Source organism: Mycteria americana, chromosome Z (genome assembly GCF_035582795.1).
Source record: "Mycteria americana isolate JAX WOST 10 ecotype Jacksonville Zoo and Gardens chromosome Z, USCA_MyAme_1.0, whole genome shotgun sequence".
Taxonomy (NCBI): domain Eukaryota; kingdom Metazoa; phylum Chordata; class Aves; order Ciconiiformes; family Ciconiidae; genus Mycteria; species Mycteria americana.
This window is the reverse complement of record NC_134396.1, coordinates 40950155-40966643: the sequence shown is the minus strand read 5'-3', so window position 1 is coordinate 40966643 and position 16489 is coordinate 40950155. Positions and strand designations below refer to the sequence as shown.

At 39.5% G+C, this 16489-nt stretch overlaps 1 protein-coding gene across 1 annotated transcript in view; it reads left to right on the top strand.

Annotated features, from left to right (window-relative positions):
* The first annotated feature begins 574 nt into the window (after positions 1-574).
* Positions 575-16489, top strand: part of SLC71A2 (solute carrier family 71 member 2) — a 33473-nt gene continuing 17558 nt past the window's right edge. Inside the window, exons 1-3 of the mRNA XM_075526984.1 lie at positions 575-888; positions 11938-12033; positions 15488-15550. Coding sequence (XP_075383099.1) covers positions 697-888; positions 11938-12033; positions 15488-15550 — 351 coding nt within the window. The 5' untranslated portion in view covers positions 575-696. The remainder of the gene's footprint in view (positions 889-11937; positions 12034-15487; positions 15551-16489) is intronic.

The following is a 16489-nucleotide window of genomic DNA, read 5'->3' as shown; positions in this document are numbered from 1 at the left end:
ATCAAGACGGAAGGAAGCACTCGCAGGATGAAGGCCTCTCAGCATTGGCCACGCACGGTCATTTTGAGCTCTCTGGTGAACAGCTTATTCTGGGTGGGCGACTGGCCTGCTGTATTGAGTTTTCATGGCCTGTTAGTAGTCATGATCTTTACTATCAGCACTACATTGCCTCAAAATACTCCATTGGTGCACATATGGTGAACTGAGAGGTAAGCAGTCCTACGTCTTACGATAATTTGTGATACTTATGATAACTAGCTGGCCTCGTAGTACTTAGACGAGAGGAAACCAAGCTCGCAACCACACTGCCTGGTGACGAAGGCCCAAGGAGCCCCGCAAGGTTTAACGAAGCCACAGAGGACGCTAGTGTGGAAGAGATTCACCTTCCCGGAGGGAAGCTGGGAGCCGCCACCGGCCGTGCCCCTGCCGGGCACCCAACGCCAGGCCGGCGCCTCAGCCCCTAACTGCCCCGCCAACCGCCGGAGGGGCGGGCACGCGCCTTCGGTCCGGCCGGGAGCAGTTCCGCCGAGGCGGAGGGGGCGGGGTGGGGCCGCGCGGTCACGTGAGCCCGGCGGCGGCGCCCCGCCCAGGCGGCGCGCGGAGGCGGCCGCGGGCGGGAGCGGGAGGCCGCCCCCAGCCCGTTCCGCATCCGCTGCTCCTCCGGCCCGGCCTCTCCGGGAGCATGGTGGGAGCGACATGAGCCCCGAGCCGGAGCCGCCGCCAGCCCCGGCCCGGGAGGGAGAAGAGGAGGAGGAGGAGGCGGAGGCGGCGGCGGCGGCAGCAGCAGCAGCGGGACCGCCGCCGCCGAGGGAGGGCGGCGGCGTCAGGCGGGGCGGCTGCATCATGCTGGTGAAGAGGGTCGGCCTGAAGGCGGGCGGCGGCGGCGCGGTGAGTGCGGGGCGGGACTGGGGGCTCTGGGCTCCGCGGGGGCGGCGGCGGCGTGCGGGCGCCGCCGCGGTGCGGGCCGGGCCGGGCGGCCCGTGGCGGCCAGCGGCCGCTCCGCCCGTGAGGGGCCAGCTGTCCCCCACAGCGTCCCCTGGGTGCCCCCGCGGCCCTGGAAACTTTCTGGAAGTTGGGGTGCGGCGGGGTGCCGGGTTCCCGCCGGCCGCGGCTGGCGGCACCTCAGGCCGGACCGACCCCGGGCCTCCCGCCGGCCGCACCGCCTCGTCTCTGACAGCACTGGGTCTCTGCCAGCACCGGGACATTCGTAACTAGTTTATCCCGGGTAGAGGTGACACCTGCAAGCAGGTGGTTGTGAATAAGTTTTCTTTTAAAATACATCAGTCCCGAGGTGCCTGGAAGTAAAGGCTAGTTTTCCTTTGGAGTTCTAGGAGGTGCCTCTTGGTAAACTGAAACCGTAGAGTTACCATGCAATTTTAATAACTTACTGCTCTTTCTGTTTCGTCTCTTCCCACTACATGAAGATGTCTGTGCAAATAAAAGGAGCTGGAAAGGAGCTGTGCGCTCACTTGAAAGCATCTCTAGGCAAGTTGTGTTTGTAAGTGCAGCAGTGGCGGGTAATTACTTCCCAGCAGAAACATCTTTTGGGCGGTTTAAGCCTTTCCCTTTGTACGTGCGTGCTGACACGATGCCTTAAAAACAGATCTGAGATGACGCCTGAGCTTTCTGCAGTAGGTAGGGACAGGTGACTTGTTTCAGGCAGGATGGGCCTGGCTGAGATAATACAACCCCATCGTGTTTTGTTGGCAGCGAGCCCAGAGCATAAGGTGGGAGTAGGGGAACACACAAAGTAACAAAGTAGATGATCCTGTCATTGCCAGCTTTTGAAGGGGTGCAGATACAAAACTAGGCAAAGCCTTGCCATGATAAATCTCTTTTGGCAAGTTGAAATAATGTAAATTTTGTTTGCAACCTGACTTACTAGCTATTAATAATTTTTTTACACTATATTCATGTTTGGATGTTCCTGAATAAAGTATTTAATATTACTTTACTCAAAAAGTTAGATATGCTGAATGCATTGGTTATGCCAAAAGTTTTAAAATAATGTTAAGTTTGTATCAGGGAGCCAACATCTGCTACCTGGGTCACCTACCCTCCCACAGATAAGCATCTCTACCATTGAAGAGAGGATAGTTTACTGTTTTGTGTTAATGTTGAAGTGAATGAGCTTGTACTATCTTTAGCTGAGTGTTAATAGTGTAGCATTAATGTGATATCACGGCTAGAGCTAAAGAATGTAAAAAAATAATCTTGAAACCATCTGTTTGATTTCAGTAGGTTCTTTGTCCCTTATTCATATCTGATGAAGGTGCTAAGGTGCTTTTAATACGTGATTAACCCAGAGAAGATGTAAAAAAAGTTCTTCCATTGAATTCATTAGTTCAAGTTATTTTATGTAAATTAATTCCAAAGTGACTGCTTCACACTTCTTGTAACCTATCACATCCGTAGTCGAGTCTTTCAGTTCTCTTTTTAGAAATGGTTATGTCTTCGAAAAAGCAGGTTGGACTCCTTCAGGAAGTGCAGCTGATGTCTGCTGTGTGGTATATTTGCTGTTCTAGGTTTGTGTACAGCAGCTCCCATTTAGGACTCTAGATACGTATGATGCAGTAACCCAATCTGAAGGCAGAATAGGAAAGTAACTCTAGAAGAGGCCTGTTAACATTTTAGTTAAGAGATGTAAGCTTCTAGTGTTATTGGCATGGATGACGTGGTGAAAGAAGTAAAGGATGATGACATTATATAGAAGAAAAATGGATGAATTTATTTAAATATCAACAGAGGGTAGGAAATGGAGGGTACAGGTAAAGAAATTTTAAAAAAATCAAAGAACTTGCATTTATTTCTCTAACTTTGAAGAAGAGTAAAACTCAAATGGAAGATAAATCCATAACTGACAAAGGTGCTAACCTGTTTGTTTATTAATGGATGGAATGCTTGTTAAAGTTGGATTAAGGATTAAAATAATGCTTTTGAGTACTTAAAATATGCTGTTTTATCAGTTTGAAAATTTAGCTTCTAAATGACATAAATTCTTAATTTATAAAATGATCTCAGGTTTTGCTTCCTTGGTGGGTTTTTTGCCCCCTCCCTCCTAGTTGTGCCCTTAAGGGCAAGTTGTGCCCTTAAGGGACTTCGTGTTCCTGTAATACATCTCCTACAAGAGAGAAAGACATGGGCTCTAGCCGTATCTTCTGTACATTGATATAGCAGTAATACAATTACACTTACATCAGCTTAGGGTCTGCTTCACAATTCCTGAGTGAACAGTTTCCTACTTTGTTACTGCAGTTCCTGCACCTCCCTGTGATTCTCATGTGGCTGTCATATTGCTAGAACTCTCTCTGCCTAGACTTCATTGAAAGAGCTTATTCAGACTAAAATAGGAGGAGCTGGATCATGGCTTTAGATGTAGTTGCAGAGATCTCTTTGGTATCAAGTGAGAGTGCATCCCTGCCATTTGGAAGTGGAAGCTTGCCCTTTGGGCTGCTGACAAACAGTAAATACAGAAGTGAAATTTTGGTGAGCTGCTACTTTGGTCTGTGAAGGATGTTTTAATTTTAATTTTTATTCTGATTCTTTGGTCACATGTGATCGGTAGGACAAAGTGGAAGAGTATGACCAAGTCTGTCAGGTTGCACAAGGCTTTCTCCCCATACCCCTCCAGCTTGGGAGTAGCAAGCTTCTGGTTTTTAATTTATCTGTAACTAACTTCACCCTGTTGAATGTATTGACTTCACTGAATTGAAGAACTAAAATATAAATGCTGAACAAAATACTGTTTATGCATTGAGTTACTGGCTCAAAACTAATAAGAACAATAGTATGTTTAAGTAAATTCCGCTGGAATTAAATCAGTTTCCGTTGGCTGTATTTCCCTGATTTCAGTGAGCTTCAGAAATTGAAGTAAATGATGCCATGGACATTTTGTTACTGGTTATGCAATGCTGTTCCATCTGAATTATGAACACTGGTAGTATAAAACTTAGCATGATATGCAGAATATTCATACCACGTACTTCATTTCTATGCAACCTATTGTCTGTAAAATAATGCCACACTAAGGAAGCTTTTTAGCAAAATACAGTACCGTACTGTCTAAATAAAGTTCCCTTATGGGAGAAGTCCCCAAATGGGGTATCTAAGGAGAAAACACACCCAGGTACCTTGCTGAGAATTAAGCATACATTAGTTTCATGTTCTTGGACACTGTAAAATGCCTCAGCTATTGTGAAGCCCAAGACATCTGTGTTTTTTAGAAGCATAATGAAAGCATTCTGAAGGTTAAAACTGTACATCTCGGAAGTTTGCCAGCCTTTATTCATTAAACTGTTTTACACTGTGAAGCACAACTGGTATATACCCAAAGAATTACAGGTTTTAACCCTTACTGCTAGCATTTTTCTTTTTAACACTTAATAAAAAATATAACATGCTGAAACTGAGGCAGCATGATTAAATGTTATGAGACTTTACTGAAATGCCTCTCAGTCCAGTAAGCTGGTTTCTTAAATTTCTTCCTTGTAGGATTTAAATTGAATTGCTAGTAGTAAGCACATTGTTCAAATTGGCAGTTTGGGTATTTAGTACTTTGTGCAGCGCTATTTTCTCCCACATAAAAATTATTTTTCCTGTTAAATCTGATTAGACATAAACTGTGTTGCCTTCTCAAGGTTGCCAGTGTCACTCTGAATCTTCCCATCATGTTAAGTTAATACTGAGTCTAAACTCTGAACTGTTACCAGGAGTGATTAGCTGCTGTCTTTAAAACCAGATCACTCTTGCTTATGTTCATGCTGAGAGGGCACCTTTGCTGTTCTGAGTTTGCTGTTACTGATCGTCCAGGTTCTGGCCATCTCGAATGTTTTGTGTCTAGAGAGAAGCATGCTAGGCTAGAGCAATAGAAACTTAATTATATAAATAAGACTTGATATTTTTGTACTGAAGATCCAAGCTTAACCACTGGGCAATGAGCTTGAGTAATTATCTATCCCATGGAGAAGCATGTTAATTAACTAAGCAGTCTGTGCTTTTTAGAGGAATTTCTCAGTGTTGTGTATCTTTCTACATTTTAGGAAGAAAACTTCAGCGATGGATAAATGGGCTTGCAATTTGGTGTAGTGTAATATGCTGGTTATACATTATTTCTGTAAGCAGTAGTTTAGTTAGAGAATGCAGTACCGTCTAAAGCTGAGCTTTCAGAATGTGGTGGGTGTATGGTGATTGTTCTCTTGGATGTTCTTTCTACCCTCGATGGCCTCAGTCTCAATGACTGAACCAGAAATGGTGTTTTCATGTTTTATGCGCCTCAGAAGATTCCTGCTTCATAAGCTTGTCCAGTCTAAACTTAGACAGGAATGTGTTCCCAGCAGGAGAGATGCTGTGGCAAGACATTTTAGACCCTGACAGTAAATTGTGTGAAGTGCCATGCAATTTAAGCTTGCTGTCTTGGGTCCTGCTTTACTTGCTTGTATTTTAGTATAAGAAGACAGTGACAATTGTTTTCACACCCATCATGTCACTCCCAGTGTTCAATAAATCCCAGTTGTAAGTTTCTGCAGTTATTTTGACTGCAGCTTGGAGGAACCTACTTCAGCATTCCTCCATACGTCTGGCAATGTTCTTTGTCCTTCTGTGGGCCTCTTTCACTTGTGCTTCTGTAAAATAGACTATTCAGCAATGGGTATTGCTTAAAGCTTCTGAACAAAACAAGCAGTCATGGGATAAGAGGGAGGATCTTTACATAGATCTAATAAAAATGGTTAGAACACCAGAAGCAGAGGGTTAGCAAGGCAGGCACATCACATGTTTATGCAGTAATATAATGATAATCTTTTTCCTAACAGGGTGTATCTTTGAATGCACTTTTGTAAACCACTGCTGAATGCTAAACTGGTGTCTTTCATGGAACTGTTTTCTCCAGAATCATATTCCTAAGTAGTAGTCATCCTATATGTGGAATTAAAATTGTTTTTTCATGGTCGCATTGGTAAAATTTATCTACATTAACTTTAATCTGCCACTTAATTTGTTTTACTGATTCCATCAACTTCTGATGTTCTTCACCACTGCCCTCTAACTTTCTAACGTGAACTGCGTTTTATCATCAGTGAACTTTGTCACTTTGCTTTCATCCTTTCTACAGCTCAGTTATGAATGTGTTGAACTACATAGGCCCTAGGACAGAGCACTGGGACTCATCTGCTAACTTCCCTCTGCTGTGGAAACAGATTGTTGTTTTATTTTTTTTTAATTTATCCTGTTTCTTTTCTTTTTTTCTTTTTTACCTTTTTTTTTTTTTTTACTTTTTAATTCCTGTCAAGAGTTCGCACCCTTTTTTGCTTGCTTTAAGAGCCTTTGCTGAGGGTCTTGGAGTATGTTTACTTGAATTTTCAGAAGGTTTATTAACATGATCTCCCTTATCCATACATGTTCTTTTGAGAACTCCAGGAATTTTTTAAGGCACGGTTTCTCTTTGCAAAATCTGTGCAGCCTTTTCCATTTTGAACGAGTTGTGGTTCTGATACTCTAGACCTGTGGAACATGATTTAGCCTAGCTTTTTCTTGAGAGAGTGCATCATGATCTTACTGTCCAGATACAGATCTGCTTAAGGTATTTCTTTTGCAACTGAAATACAAGTTTGGACAACGTATAAACTGAATTAGTTATAATTTATATTCCAGCTCACAAGGAACATCTAAAATGCTAGAAGCTGTGCTGTGCTGGAAAGTACTTTCACTTGTGTTCGGTGTTTTTTTTGCACTGCATACAAGTTACATGTCTTAGACTGGGGTCTGTACACAATCACTTGGTGATTGCTCCGTGTGGCAAAGGCAGCCAAGGTGTTCAGGTTGCTTTTTGCACTTGAGTGAATTCTTGCAAATTCCAACAAATGGGGCATTTGTGGGGAAGAGCTGGAATTAAGGTGGTTCCTAAATACTTCTATGTGAACATTAAAGACAGTAGGCACTAGAAAGAGGAGAGGAGAGCAAGGGAAACGTTTAATATGCCTAGAGAGCTGCCTGGGTAGCATGTGTGGAGAAAAGAGCATCCATAACGTAGTGACATGAATTGGTAGCATAGTATTTGTGCTAGAATAAGCTAGAATGATTAAATAGTGATGTGGTGAAGCATACCAGGAAAAGTTTACGTTTGAAATGGTTGAATTTTGTTAAGGAAGCTAGGAAAATAGCAGTGAAGATAAATGTGGAAAGGGAATGCGCTTTGTAATTTGGCATGAACTTCAAGGTCTGAATGATTCGTACATGAAAGCATATTTCTTAGAATGTTTTATTGATTCTGTTAGTTCAGTTCTTTGTTTTCTTGAAAACATGAGAGTTGACATAGTGGACTGCAGTGCACGTGGTTGTGTAAAAAAATGTAGCAGTTAATTTTTGTAGGGGGGGAATGTTTCTGTAGACACGTTTTTAAAAAGAAAGTAAGAAAACTCTTCATACTAGTACATTTGAATGTTGGTTTTCATACTATAGAAGAACAGTGAGTGCTGTTTACAAAGTCATCTCTGTACTGGAAGTAGAACAAGCAACTAGCAGGCTCTCCTGAGAGACCCTATGGCCTGGTGGGAAAGAATGGCCTGGAGGAGGATGTTGGGGGAAGAAAGGCAAGTTCTTGTGCTTGTCTGTTCAGAAGTTCAGCTTGAGTTTGGTTCTTATCTGCCTGACAGGTAACAGTATTATTTGACTGGAAAGGGACTTCAGGGAGACCTCGTTCTCCTGATGGCGGGATCAGCTGTGAGGTCAGTGCAGGTTGCCTAGGGCTTTTCCAGTTTCAAGGATGGAGAATGCATGTCCAGCTCTGTGGGCAATGAATAGGTTCTGCTGCTTCACACTCATGGAGGGGGGAAAAAAGCATGCTGTATTTATCCAGTCAATTGTTTTTCTTCATCTGCCTAGCAGGACTATATGGCCCTCATCCAAATGTGAAAAGTTTGAAAAGGCTCTCTGGAGGACTTAAGGATTTGAACAGTGAGAAGTGGTTTTGTTCTGAAATAAGCACATTGCTTAAGATAAACAGTTAAGCGTGTTTGAAATTGCATGTTAACATGCATTTGCAGCCATTCAAGCAATTTTAGTTATTAAATTACAGATTTGAATTAACAGATAAATAGTTACCTAAAAGTTGTGTGAATAAATGAACACTGTTAATTCTAGCTTTGCCCTGAAGATCTGGGACCGGCTATAAAATTGTGTCATGCTGTGGAGTATTTTAGGGTGCATTGTACTAGTTCTCCTTCAAAATGTCTAAGATAAGGTATTCTTAATATATTGCAATTTTTTCCTCTTTTCTATGAGCAATTCCTAGCCAGCTGGATTTATGATCTTGACATCTTCTCATGGGTTTATTAATGTTCAACAGCTGTGTTCTGCTTTAAAAAAATGTTTGTATTGCATCGCAATAGTTTTCCCTGTTGTCTTCAAGTTAACTTTTGGGTTTATTCTGCCTCCAATAAAGGTAGAAGAAAAAAAGTTTTTTAGAATTGGGTATGGGTGAAAAGAAGCATAGAAGGAGCAGAAGTGTAAAATTGGAGAAACAGTAGATATTTTGTTAGAACTTCTAGGACTTCAGATTTTATAATGGTGGCCTTAAACTTGTATTGTTAAGCATTTGAGATTACATAATATTTTGCGCATTATTGATTATGCAAGTGTAATAGCTTGACCAGCAGCTGCATTTGAAAGCAATCCTAATGTTGATACATAGTTTCTCAGCCCACACACTGGGCTGTCCTATGAAGAAGATTCATGTGGATAGAAAATAAGCCCATAATAGATTTTATGACTTTCCTGAGGGTACTTAATTTTTAAAATTATCACTGTAAAATTTGGGGGTGGGGGATGATGAAAGCAACTTGTATGCTGACGATCTCTGGGCTATTTCTGAAATACTATTTAAATCTTTTAATAAAGAATTATATATAGAATAATAGATTAAATAGATTTATTAAATAAATTAGATATAGAATCATAGATAAAGAATTCAGTAGGTTGTCCCCATATTGTCTAGTTCAAGAAGCCTAAAGCTTTTTGTGCTCCAAGTTTATAACCATTTTTTGCATGTGTGTCTCAATTTTGTTCTTTATGTAAATTGTGCGCAGTTGCATTCTGTTGCAGAGTATTTTCTCAGTATAGAAATGAGCTACACCCGTTACTTCTGGGGCAGCTTCAACTTAAAAGCAAGCGTGAAGTGTTTTTAGAAAGCTCTTTGATTTCAAAATGAGTAAAGAGTTTTTGTTGCTTTTTTATTAGTGGTCGAGGTTGTGTACATGATCAATCATAAGCTGTTTTCTTTTCTTGAAAATAACTTGATGCTTGATTAAAAATTGAAAGCTTTTGTGATAAGAGTTTTTAGGACCTACAGAAAAGATGGGCGTCCAGAAGTAACTATCTGCATTGGTCCGTTTGACAACGTCAGTGAATTTTCCTGTTCGCGTGATTTTGGTTTCCTGATACAGTCATTTGCACAAGTGATCTTGAATTAATCTAGACCTTTAGGGCTCTGTAAAGAAAACTGAAAATCACCAACTACAGTCTATGTGGATCATAGATTGGTAGCTGTTAGTATATCTGATGTGGAATGTTTGACTACATTTTGACAGGTGCATGTTCTTTTCAGGATTTAAATTCTGCTTTTCCAGGTTATGTCTTGAATCCAAAAGGCTATAGAGAATTCTGGGTTTTTTTAGTAGTTCAGTGCAACTATCTGTAAGCTGCGTGATACTGCCAAAATTCTTTGCAGACTATTTTAATCTCCAGGAAATACTCATTTAGGCTCAGTACAGCAAAAATACTTTTCTTTCACAGCAGTTTTTAAATGACTTCTGAGGAAAAAAACATGCATTTCTTTTTGAGTACGTACGTACATCATCTTTCTGGTAAACTACGTAAATCTCAGATAAAATTTGCATGTAGTGAAACATTATTAAAAAACCCAAATGCTCCTAAACTTCATTTTTAGTGGCATTAGAACTATTTGCTGAATGCACACCAGAGGTTTATGGTCCAACATCATGCTTAGTGATACAGAGGTGGGGGGGAAGTAAAGTAGAGGCAGGAGAAAGGCAGGGACTCCCCAGCCTACTCTCTACTGTAAGATTTGCCTTTTCCAGAGGAAACCGCTGTGGAAGGGATCTTCAGACTTCAGTGTGATCTATGTTAAGTGCTAGTCTGACTGACATACATCTTGGCAAAAAAATACTCTTATAATTGTTATCTTACTACATTATGCAGAAGTACTTGCGTACTTCTTATATGAGGAAGATTCCCCCTTCCTCCCCAATCTTTGGAATCTTTGCTATTTAGAGATTAAAAATTGCATGGTGACCTATGGAGAAATGTTAGTAATTTTTGAAACTTAACAGCCTCCCAGAGATAATCTTTGCTCTACGATATTATCATATATTTCCCAGGAGAAAGAGAACTGTTTTCTTTGAATCCTCAAGCTTTGAAGCAAGCTGCAATGTAGAAAATAATTTGAATCTTATTAGCTAGAAAAAATGTTGTCTAGGTTACTTTTAGTTTGCTGCTACAGGTTTTGATGAACTCTGATAGATTTAAAAATTATTAGAGATCTGGGCACTTAGACTGTCCAGGCAGTAGGGATTTCTTTAAAAATCTTTACTATAGGTGGTTAGCTTAAATGAATCTTGTAATACAAGTGTTTTCTAAACCTATAATTCCTACTAATCTAGATGAAAGGTACTGAGCAGGGGAGAAACACCAAATGTCTCTGCTCTACCTTCGTCGTAGGCTGTCTTGACTGTTTTTGGGTTCGGGGGAGACCCTGAGTTTCATGTTCTCCCTACTCTCCACCTGCTGAAATGACACAATCTGGTTGATACTTGTCACTAGATTATGTCTCTTCAATTGAATCCTGCATTATTAGATTGCACAACGTGCAAGAGAAGTGTCCTTTTATATTTTGGGTAAACTTCAGGTATGTATGGGAGTAACAGATGAGAGTGCTCTACTGCTCCTTTCTAAGAATTGCCAATCCTGTGGGAGTGTAATGGCTTGGATTGGCTAGAAACACTGAAAAACAATCTTCTACAGTGTTTTTCACTTCTACAGTGAAAAACAATCTCCTCTACAAGTGTTAGGGGAAAGGGAAAAAGTAATTTTAGAACCCAAAAACTTTGTAAAGCAGTTACTATGGCAAGGGGCACATAGAAATGAAAGAAAGCAGCAGTTCTGGTTAAATCTGCTTTACCCAAGGGTTCTGCCTGGTTCGACTAAACAAAAAGATTCCAGATCTCTCATCTGGGATCCAGTCCTTCATTCTTGAATGGCAGCAGTTTCACAGCATCGTGAGCACTTCCATGGTTTGCTAATTCTTCCTGGGATTACTTGTTGACCAGTAGAATGGCTCCAGGGTATCTAGTCTGTGGGCACACACAAGCATAAAATCAGTTGGTCAGCAGTCAACAGAAAGCAGTTGTAAAGACGGCATAAGATATCTCGTCTTTTCTCAGACTTTGACAGTTTCAAATACAAAAATTGGTGCTCTTCTGATTAAGTACATTGTCACAGTTTTGTTGTAACGGTAATGTGATCTTCATAAAGCAGATCTGTTTCGTTGTCGCTTGTGGAGGTAGCAGGGAGAGTTACGCCATTTGTCACACTGCTGTGGAAGGGTTGTGAATAGTGCTCAATAGGGGGAGGAAACCTAAAGGTACACTGGAGGTGAGAGCAGTACAGGGCAATGTCAGGAATGGGGAAAATAGTTCTCTCCAGTCAACAAGAGTTTGAGGGAACAAACTTTCTCAAGTTCCCTGGGAAATCTTTAGTTGTTTTGTAATAACTTTTCTCCACCCTTGTTTGGCTTATTATTGGTCCCAAGGGCTTGGTAGTAAGTCATCCTGAAAGCTGGTTATGCTCAAAATATGTTTGTAAGAGATCTTTGCACGTGTAATGAACTGGATGTGTACAACCACTGCATCTGTTTTTCTTTTTTAGCAACAGGGTATTGGTCGGCCAAGCGTATACCATGCGGTGGTGGTCATATTTCTAGAATTCTTTGCCTGGGGGCTCTTGACAACTCCAATGCTAACAGTAAGTATCACTGATCTGCTGTTGTCTTGGCAGTAATGGCAAAAGTTAATTTGCTGATTCCTAGGGATGGGAGTTTTAATTTGTTTTACACTTCCTGCTTACCTCATTAACTGAATTCCAGGAGTCTTAACTTTTAACACTGCACAATAGTAGTATACTACAGCTGAGATCTGGACTGCTGAAAGACTACAAGATAGTGAAAAATAAATTAGCAAAATGCTGTACTACTCTCTAACTTTTATTTGCCTTTTAGAGTAACATCAGTTTAGTGTATTGATGAAAGTCTCTCTGGGAATTCTGGCTTTTTTTAAGACTTCATCATTCAATTCATCTTCCAGTCATAAAAATTGAATAAACTATGCATCCCATACTAAATTTTGTGCACTACTGTGGGCTGGCTGTTTTGTCAGCATGTGACTTGAAGTAAAATGTAAAGGCTTTCATGTAAGAAATGGATTTTATAAGTATTTAATCTGTTCTGGAATGCAGTTATTTTCCAGATAAATAGATAATTTGAGTGTTTGGTAATAGGATATGAAGCCTTTCATCTGAAGACACGGGTCTTACTAGTTGAAATCAGGCCTGCCAGAGAGAAGTCATCAAAAGTCTATTAGTCCAGTTTTTCATCAGATAATATCTGAGAGCACTTTGAATACATGACGAGCAAGGTTTTGTGGGATTAAATGACCTTGCAGTTAATTATTTTCCTTCCCCAAACTCCAAATAAAATCATCTATGTAACTCTTGAAAGGTGTTTGTCTAACCTTCCTAAAGACAATTACTGATCTTTTTAACATAGCTTAAGAACAAAAAAGTCCATATAAACAGTTAACAGATTTCCATAAAGATGTCTCACTAAATTACCATCCTGTCATGCTGTCTTGCCCGGGTCAAAATATGAGGAAGCTCACTGTGTGGTCTTTCTTGTTTCTTTTTTTTTCTTTCTTTTTTTTCTTAACCAAAATGCTCAACTTCAAGTTGTCCAAGCTTGACACTTCTCATTTAAAGGGATAATGTGCAAACAGTAGTTCTTACGCAGTCTTCAAAAAACTCCCATTTTAATAAAACTATGTGTTAGGTGGGTTCTTCAATAGTTCCTCAATAGCGTACTCCAATTGAAATAGTTCCATATGCATTTTCACTGTTAGTCACATGCAGCTGAAATGTTAATTCTTGAAATTAGTATTTATCATTGCACCGTGTCTAATGGCAGTGTTATGAAATGCATCTAATGTAAAGCTAAATACTTATTTTGACTGAAGTATGTGGATTCAGTACAGTTGTGGTCTTGAATGTCTTGTATTTTGAATGTTGTGTTCCTCTGTTACGTGGTCTTGAATACTTAGGAGGCTGTTACATTGGATAGAAAACTTAATTTAAAGCACTGAGATACATATAATGGTGTAACTTACCTTGCACAGGTGTAAATTACTTCTGTGTTCTTGGGGTTGATCATCTTTATTTGTAATCAGCTTTGCATACACTGAAAGGTTGCTGTTTGATTTAAAGAATTTCAAATCTGGTTTGATACTTTGCACGCTTCCGTCTTGTAATGGTACTTGTGGTAACTTACCTTGGCCTGCTCATCAGCCAGCAGTACTAGAAGTCATGTAGAGCTTTCTTATGAGCAACGTTCAGCCTTTGAACTGCTGGCTGCCCACTTCTGCTCAAGCAGGTTTGTCTGGTAGGAAGGGCAGAATTGGAAGTGTCTGGCCTGTTGATCAAAGCTCATGATCATTCACTTTTTTTCGTGGTTGTGTCATGATTCTCCAGGTCATTGTCAACATTCCATCAGATTAAAATGTTGTGTTTTGTATTATCAAAATAAATTGTATATATTCTGTGATAGCTGAGATTATTTAAAGTTCATTTTTTAGATTACTTTTTCACTTCTTTTGACATCTGTCAGCAAAGCTGTAGTGTTTGTTACATGACACTATACTTAGAGAAGAAAAGATTTAAAGTGTTTATAAAGCACGCAAAGGCTATTTTGCTCACAGACTGCCCAAAGCTTATGCTGATTCCTCTTATTTATGGACTTGTAAGACAATATTAGTAAATCACCATAAGCAATATTAATCACTTAATGGCATATTCTGTCTTCAATATAATCTTTTTTTGACTATGTAAATATTTCTGTTGGTAGAACTTGAATAAGGCAGTTGCCTCTACCAGTTTGTCAACTTGTATTTCTCGTGTCTATAAAGTAACAGAAATTAATCTCAAAAGCTTGAACCAATATCAGCAGGGATTGCCTCTTAGGAAGAATGCTGGAAAACACTTTATAGAAAGATAATTAGATTTGACTCTGTAAGCTTCCTGCTTGCTTTTTTTTTTGATTTGGAAGACATCTGCTTTCTAGATCTCTAATTTGAACCCTGACTTTTTTTCCCTCCATTCATATTGTAAGATCAGTGGTCAAACAGGTGCAAAATTTTTTTAAATATCCAAACAGAAGATGAGACCATCCCTTTTTCCTTCTGTAAATAAACAGAATTGTCTGACCAGTAGTTAACATGGGAGCAACCACTTTTATAAAACCTATGATTTGAGAATCTCAGTCATCCTTGAAAAATGATGCTGGTATTTTTCAGTGGCACTAAAGTATTGTGTTTCTTCAGGCTAGTGGCTTTCTCAATATGCATATAAATAATTTTTGTAGTTATTGGCACTTATCTATAGATAAAAACAGCAAATGAATTTGAAGTGTTTGTGCATACATGCTTTGATCATTGCAATAAGTTTTTTAATTGACACAGTAGCACCTGTGAGGCCTTTTAACTCTCTTGCATATTTATGGTAAATCTGTTTAGTATAGATTAACATGCTTGCCCTTGAATTAAGACTGCTGGTAAAGCACCTTAAATGAATTCATGGCTGTACTTAAAGGATACATGAAACACTCAGAACTGTTGCTAGTATTAATAGTATTTATAACCATCTACTTGTTCATCGGAAGTGTTTCTAACTGTATGACTATTGAATATTGGAAATTTGTTCAGAAACAGTTTGCACAGTGCATTTTTGGGCAGTTGTGAATATAGTGCAGTGTTTTTCTTGACAGAATAAGTTAGCTGAGTCTCATTTTCACTCCTAATTAATAACAATGATTGGGTCAGCCTTTTGAAGGAATTACCTACCTCAAAAATTCTGTGATTTGTACCACATGGTGGTATGCTTTTGCTTACATTGACCCTCTGTTGAGCAAAGTACCCCAAACCAAACTATCTCTGCGGTACAGCATGGTCTGTGCCAACAGGGGAATTTATGCCAATAAATTGATATTAAACCTTGTCAATGTTTTCTTGTGAAGACAAATAAGAGTATAATTCTGGGATAAGATACTTTTTTAATAAGTCCCAATAGAGCTATCCTGTTTTACAAATCAAATTTAAACTTTGAATCAACTTTCTCCTGTCTCCTGATTCAAATAATGCTTTTATTCCCCCGTCAGGTCTTACATGAAACATTTTCCCATCATACATTTTTAATGAATGGTCTTATTCAAGGTGTTAAGGTAAGATTTTTCTGAAACCTCTGACCTAAATATTCTGTGTGTTCCTGTATTGTAATTTGTCCGTCCTGTGTTCTCCATAAGAACATCCAAAACACTGAGAATGTAATTAATTCTTAAGCCACTTTTTCATTGTAATGGTTGTGTTCTTGGGCTCAATTCAAGTTTTACTGCTAAATGGTAGCATTTTGAAACAAGTGGAATATTGCTCAGAAGTTTAAATTTCTCTCATTTGAATAGGTACCAGATGTAGCTATTGTAATCTTGATAATGATCTTTCTGAGAATGGAGCTAGGTTTTTAATGTCTGCTTCCTAATATTAGATGATTTCTATCAAAAGCAGATCAATGCAGCCATGATGATACCATTGAGATAAAAAATGAAGCACTTAAACACTGTGACTTTGTTCAAGATGTGGTATAAAAGCTAATTTTCGGCAGGGTGGGTTGGTTGGTGGTTGGGTTTTTTTTGGTTGGTTGGTTGGTTTTTTTACCCCCTGGTCTCTTTGAGTGTTCGGTGGTCAAGTTATTCAGGGCAGCTTATAACTTACTTGCACCACTGCATTCACACAGTGGTCATGCTGGATTGTTGCCACAAAAAAAGCTTTCAAAATTTCTCTAGCATAACTAAAACTTGAAAGTCTCTTCTTTGCTAACTGTCTTACTGAGAGGCTTCAAAGCACTTAGTGTAACTTATGACTAAGTTAATTTATAGCACCCAGAAATTATTTAGCTTGTATTCTGTAACAAATCTAAAGTGTTTTTAGCTGCAAGAACATGACATCTTTAGGATGTAGTTGCTGTCTTGATATCTTTCATGGTGCATTGGCAGAATACCATGCACTAGAGATATTGGGATGTCTCAAAGTGAAAGAGGAAGTTACTTTGAATTGTTCTCTTAGAAAAGCGAAGTTCATGTTCTTCTTGGTGTTTTCTTTCATCT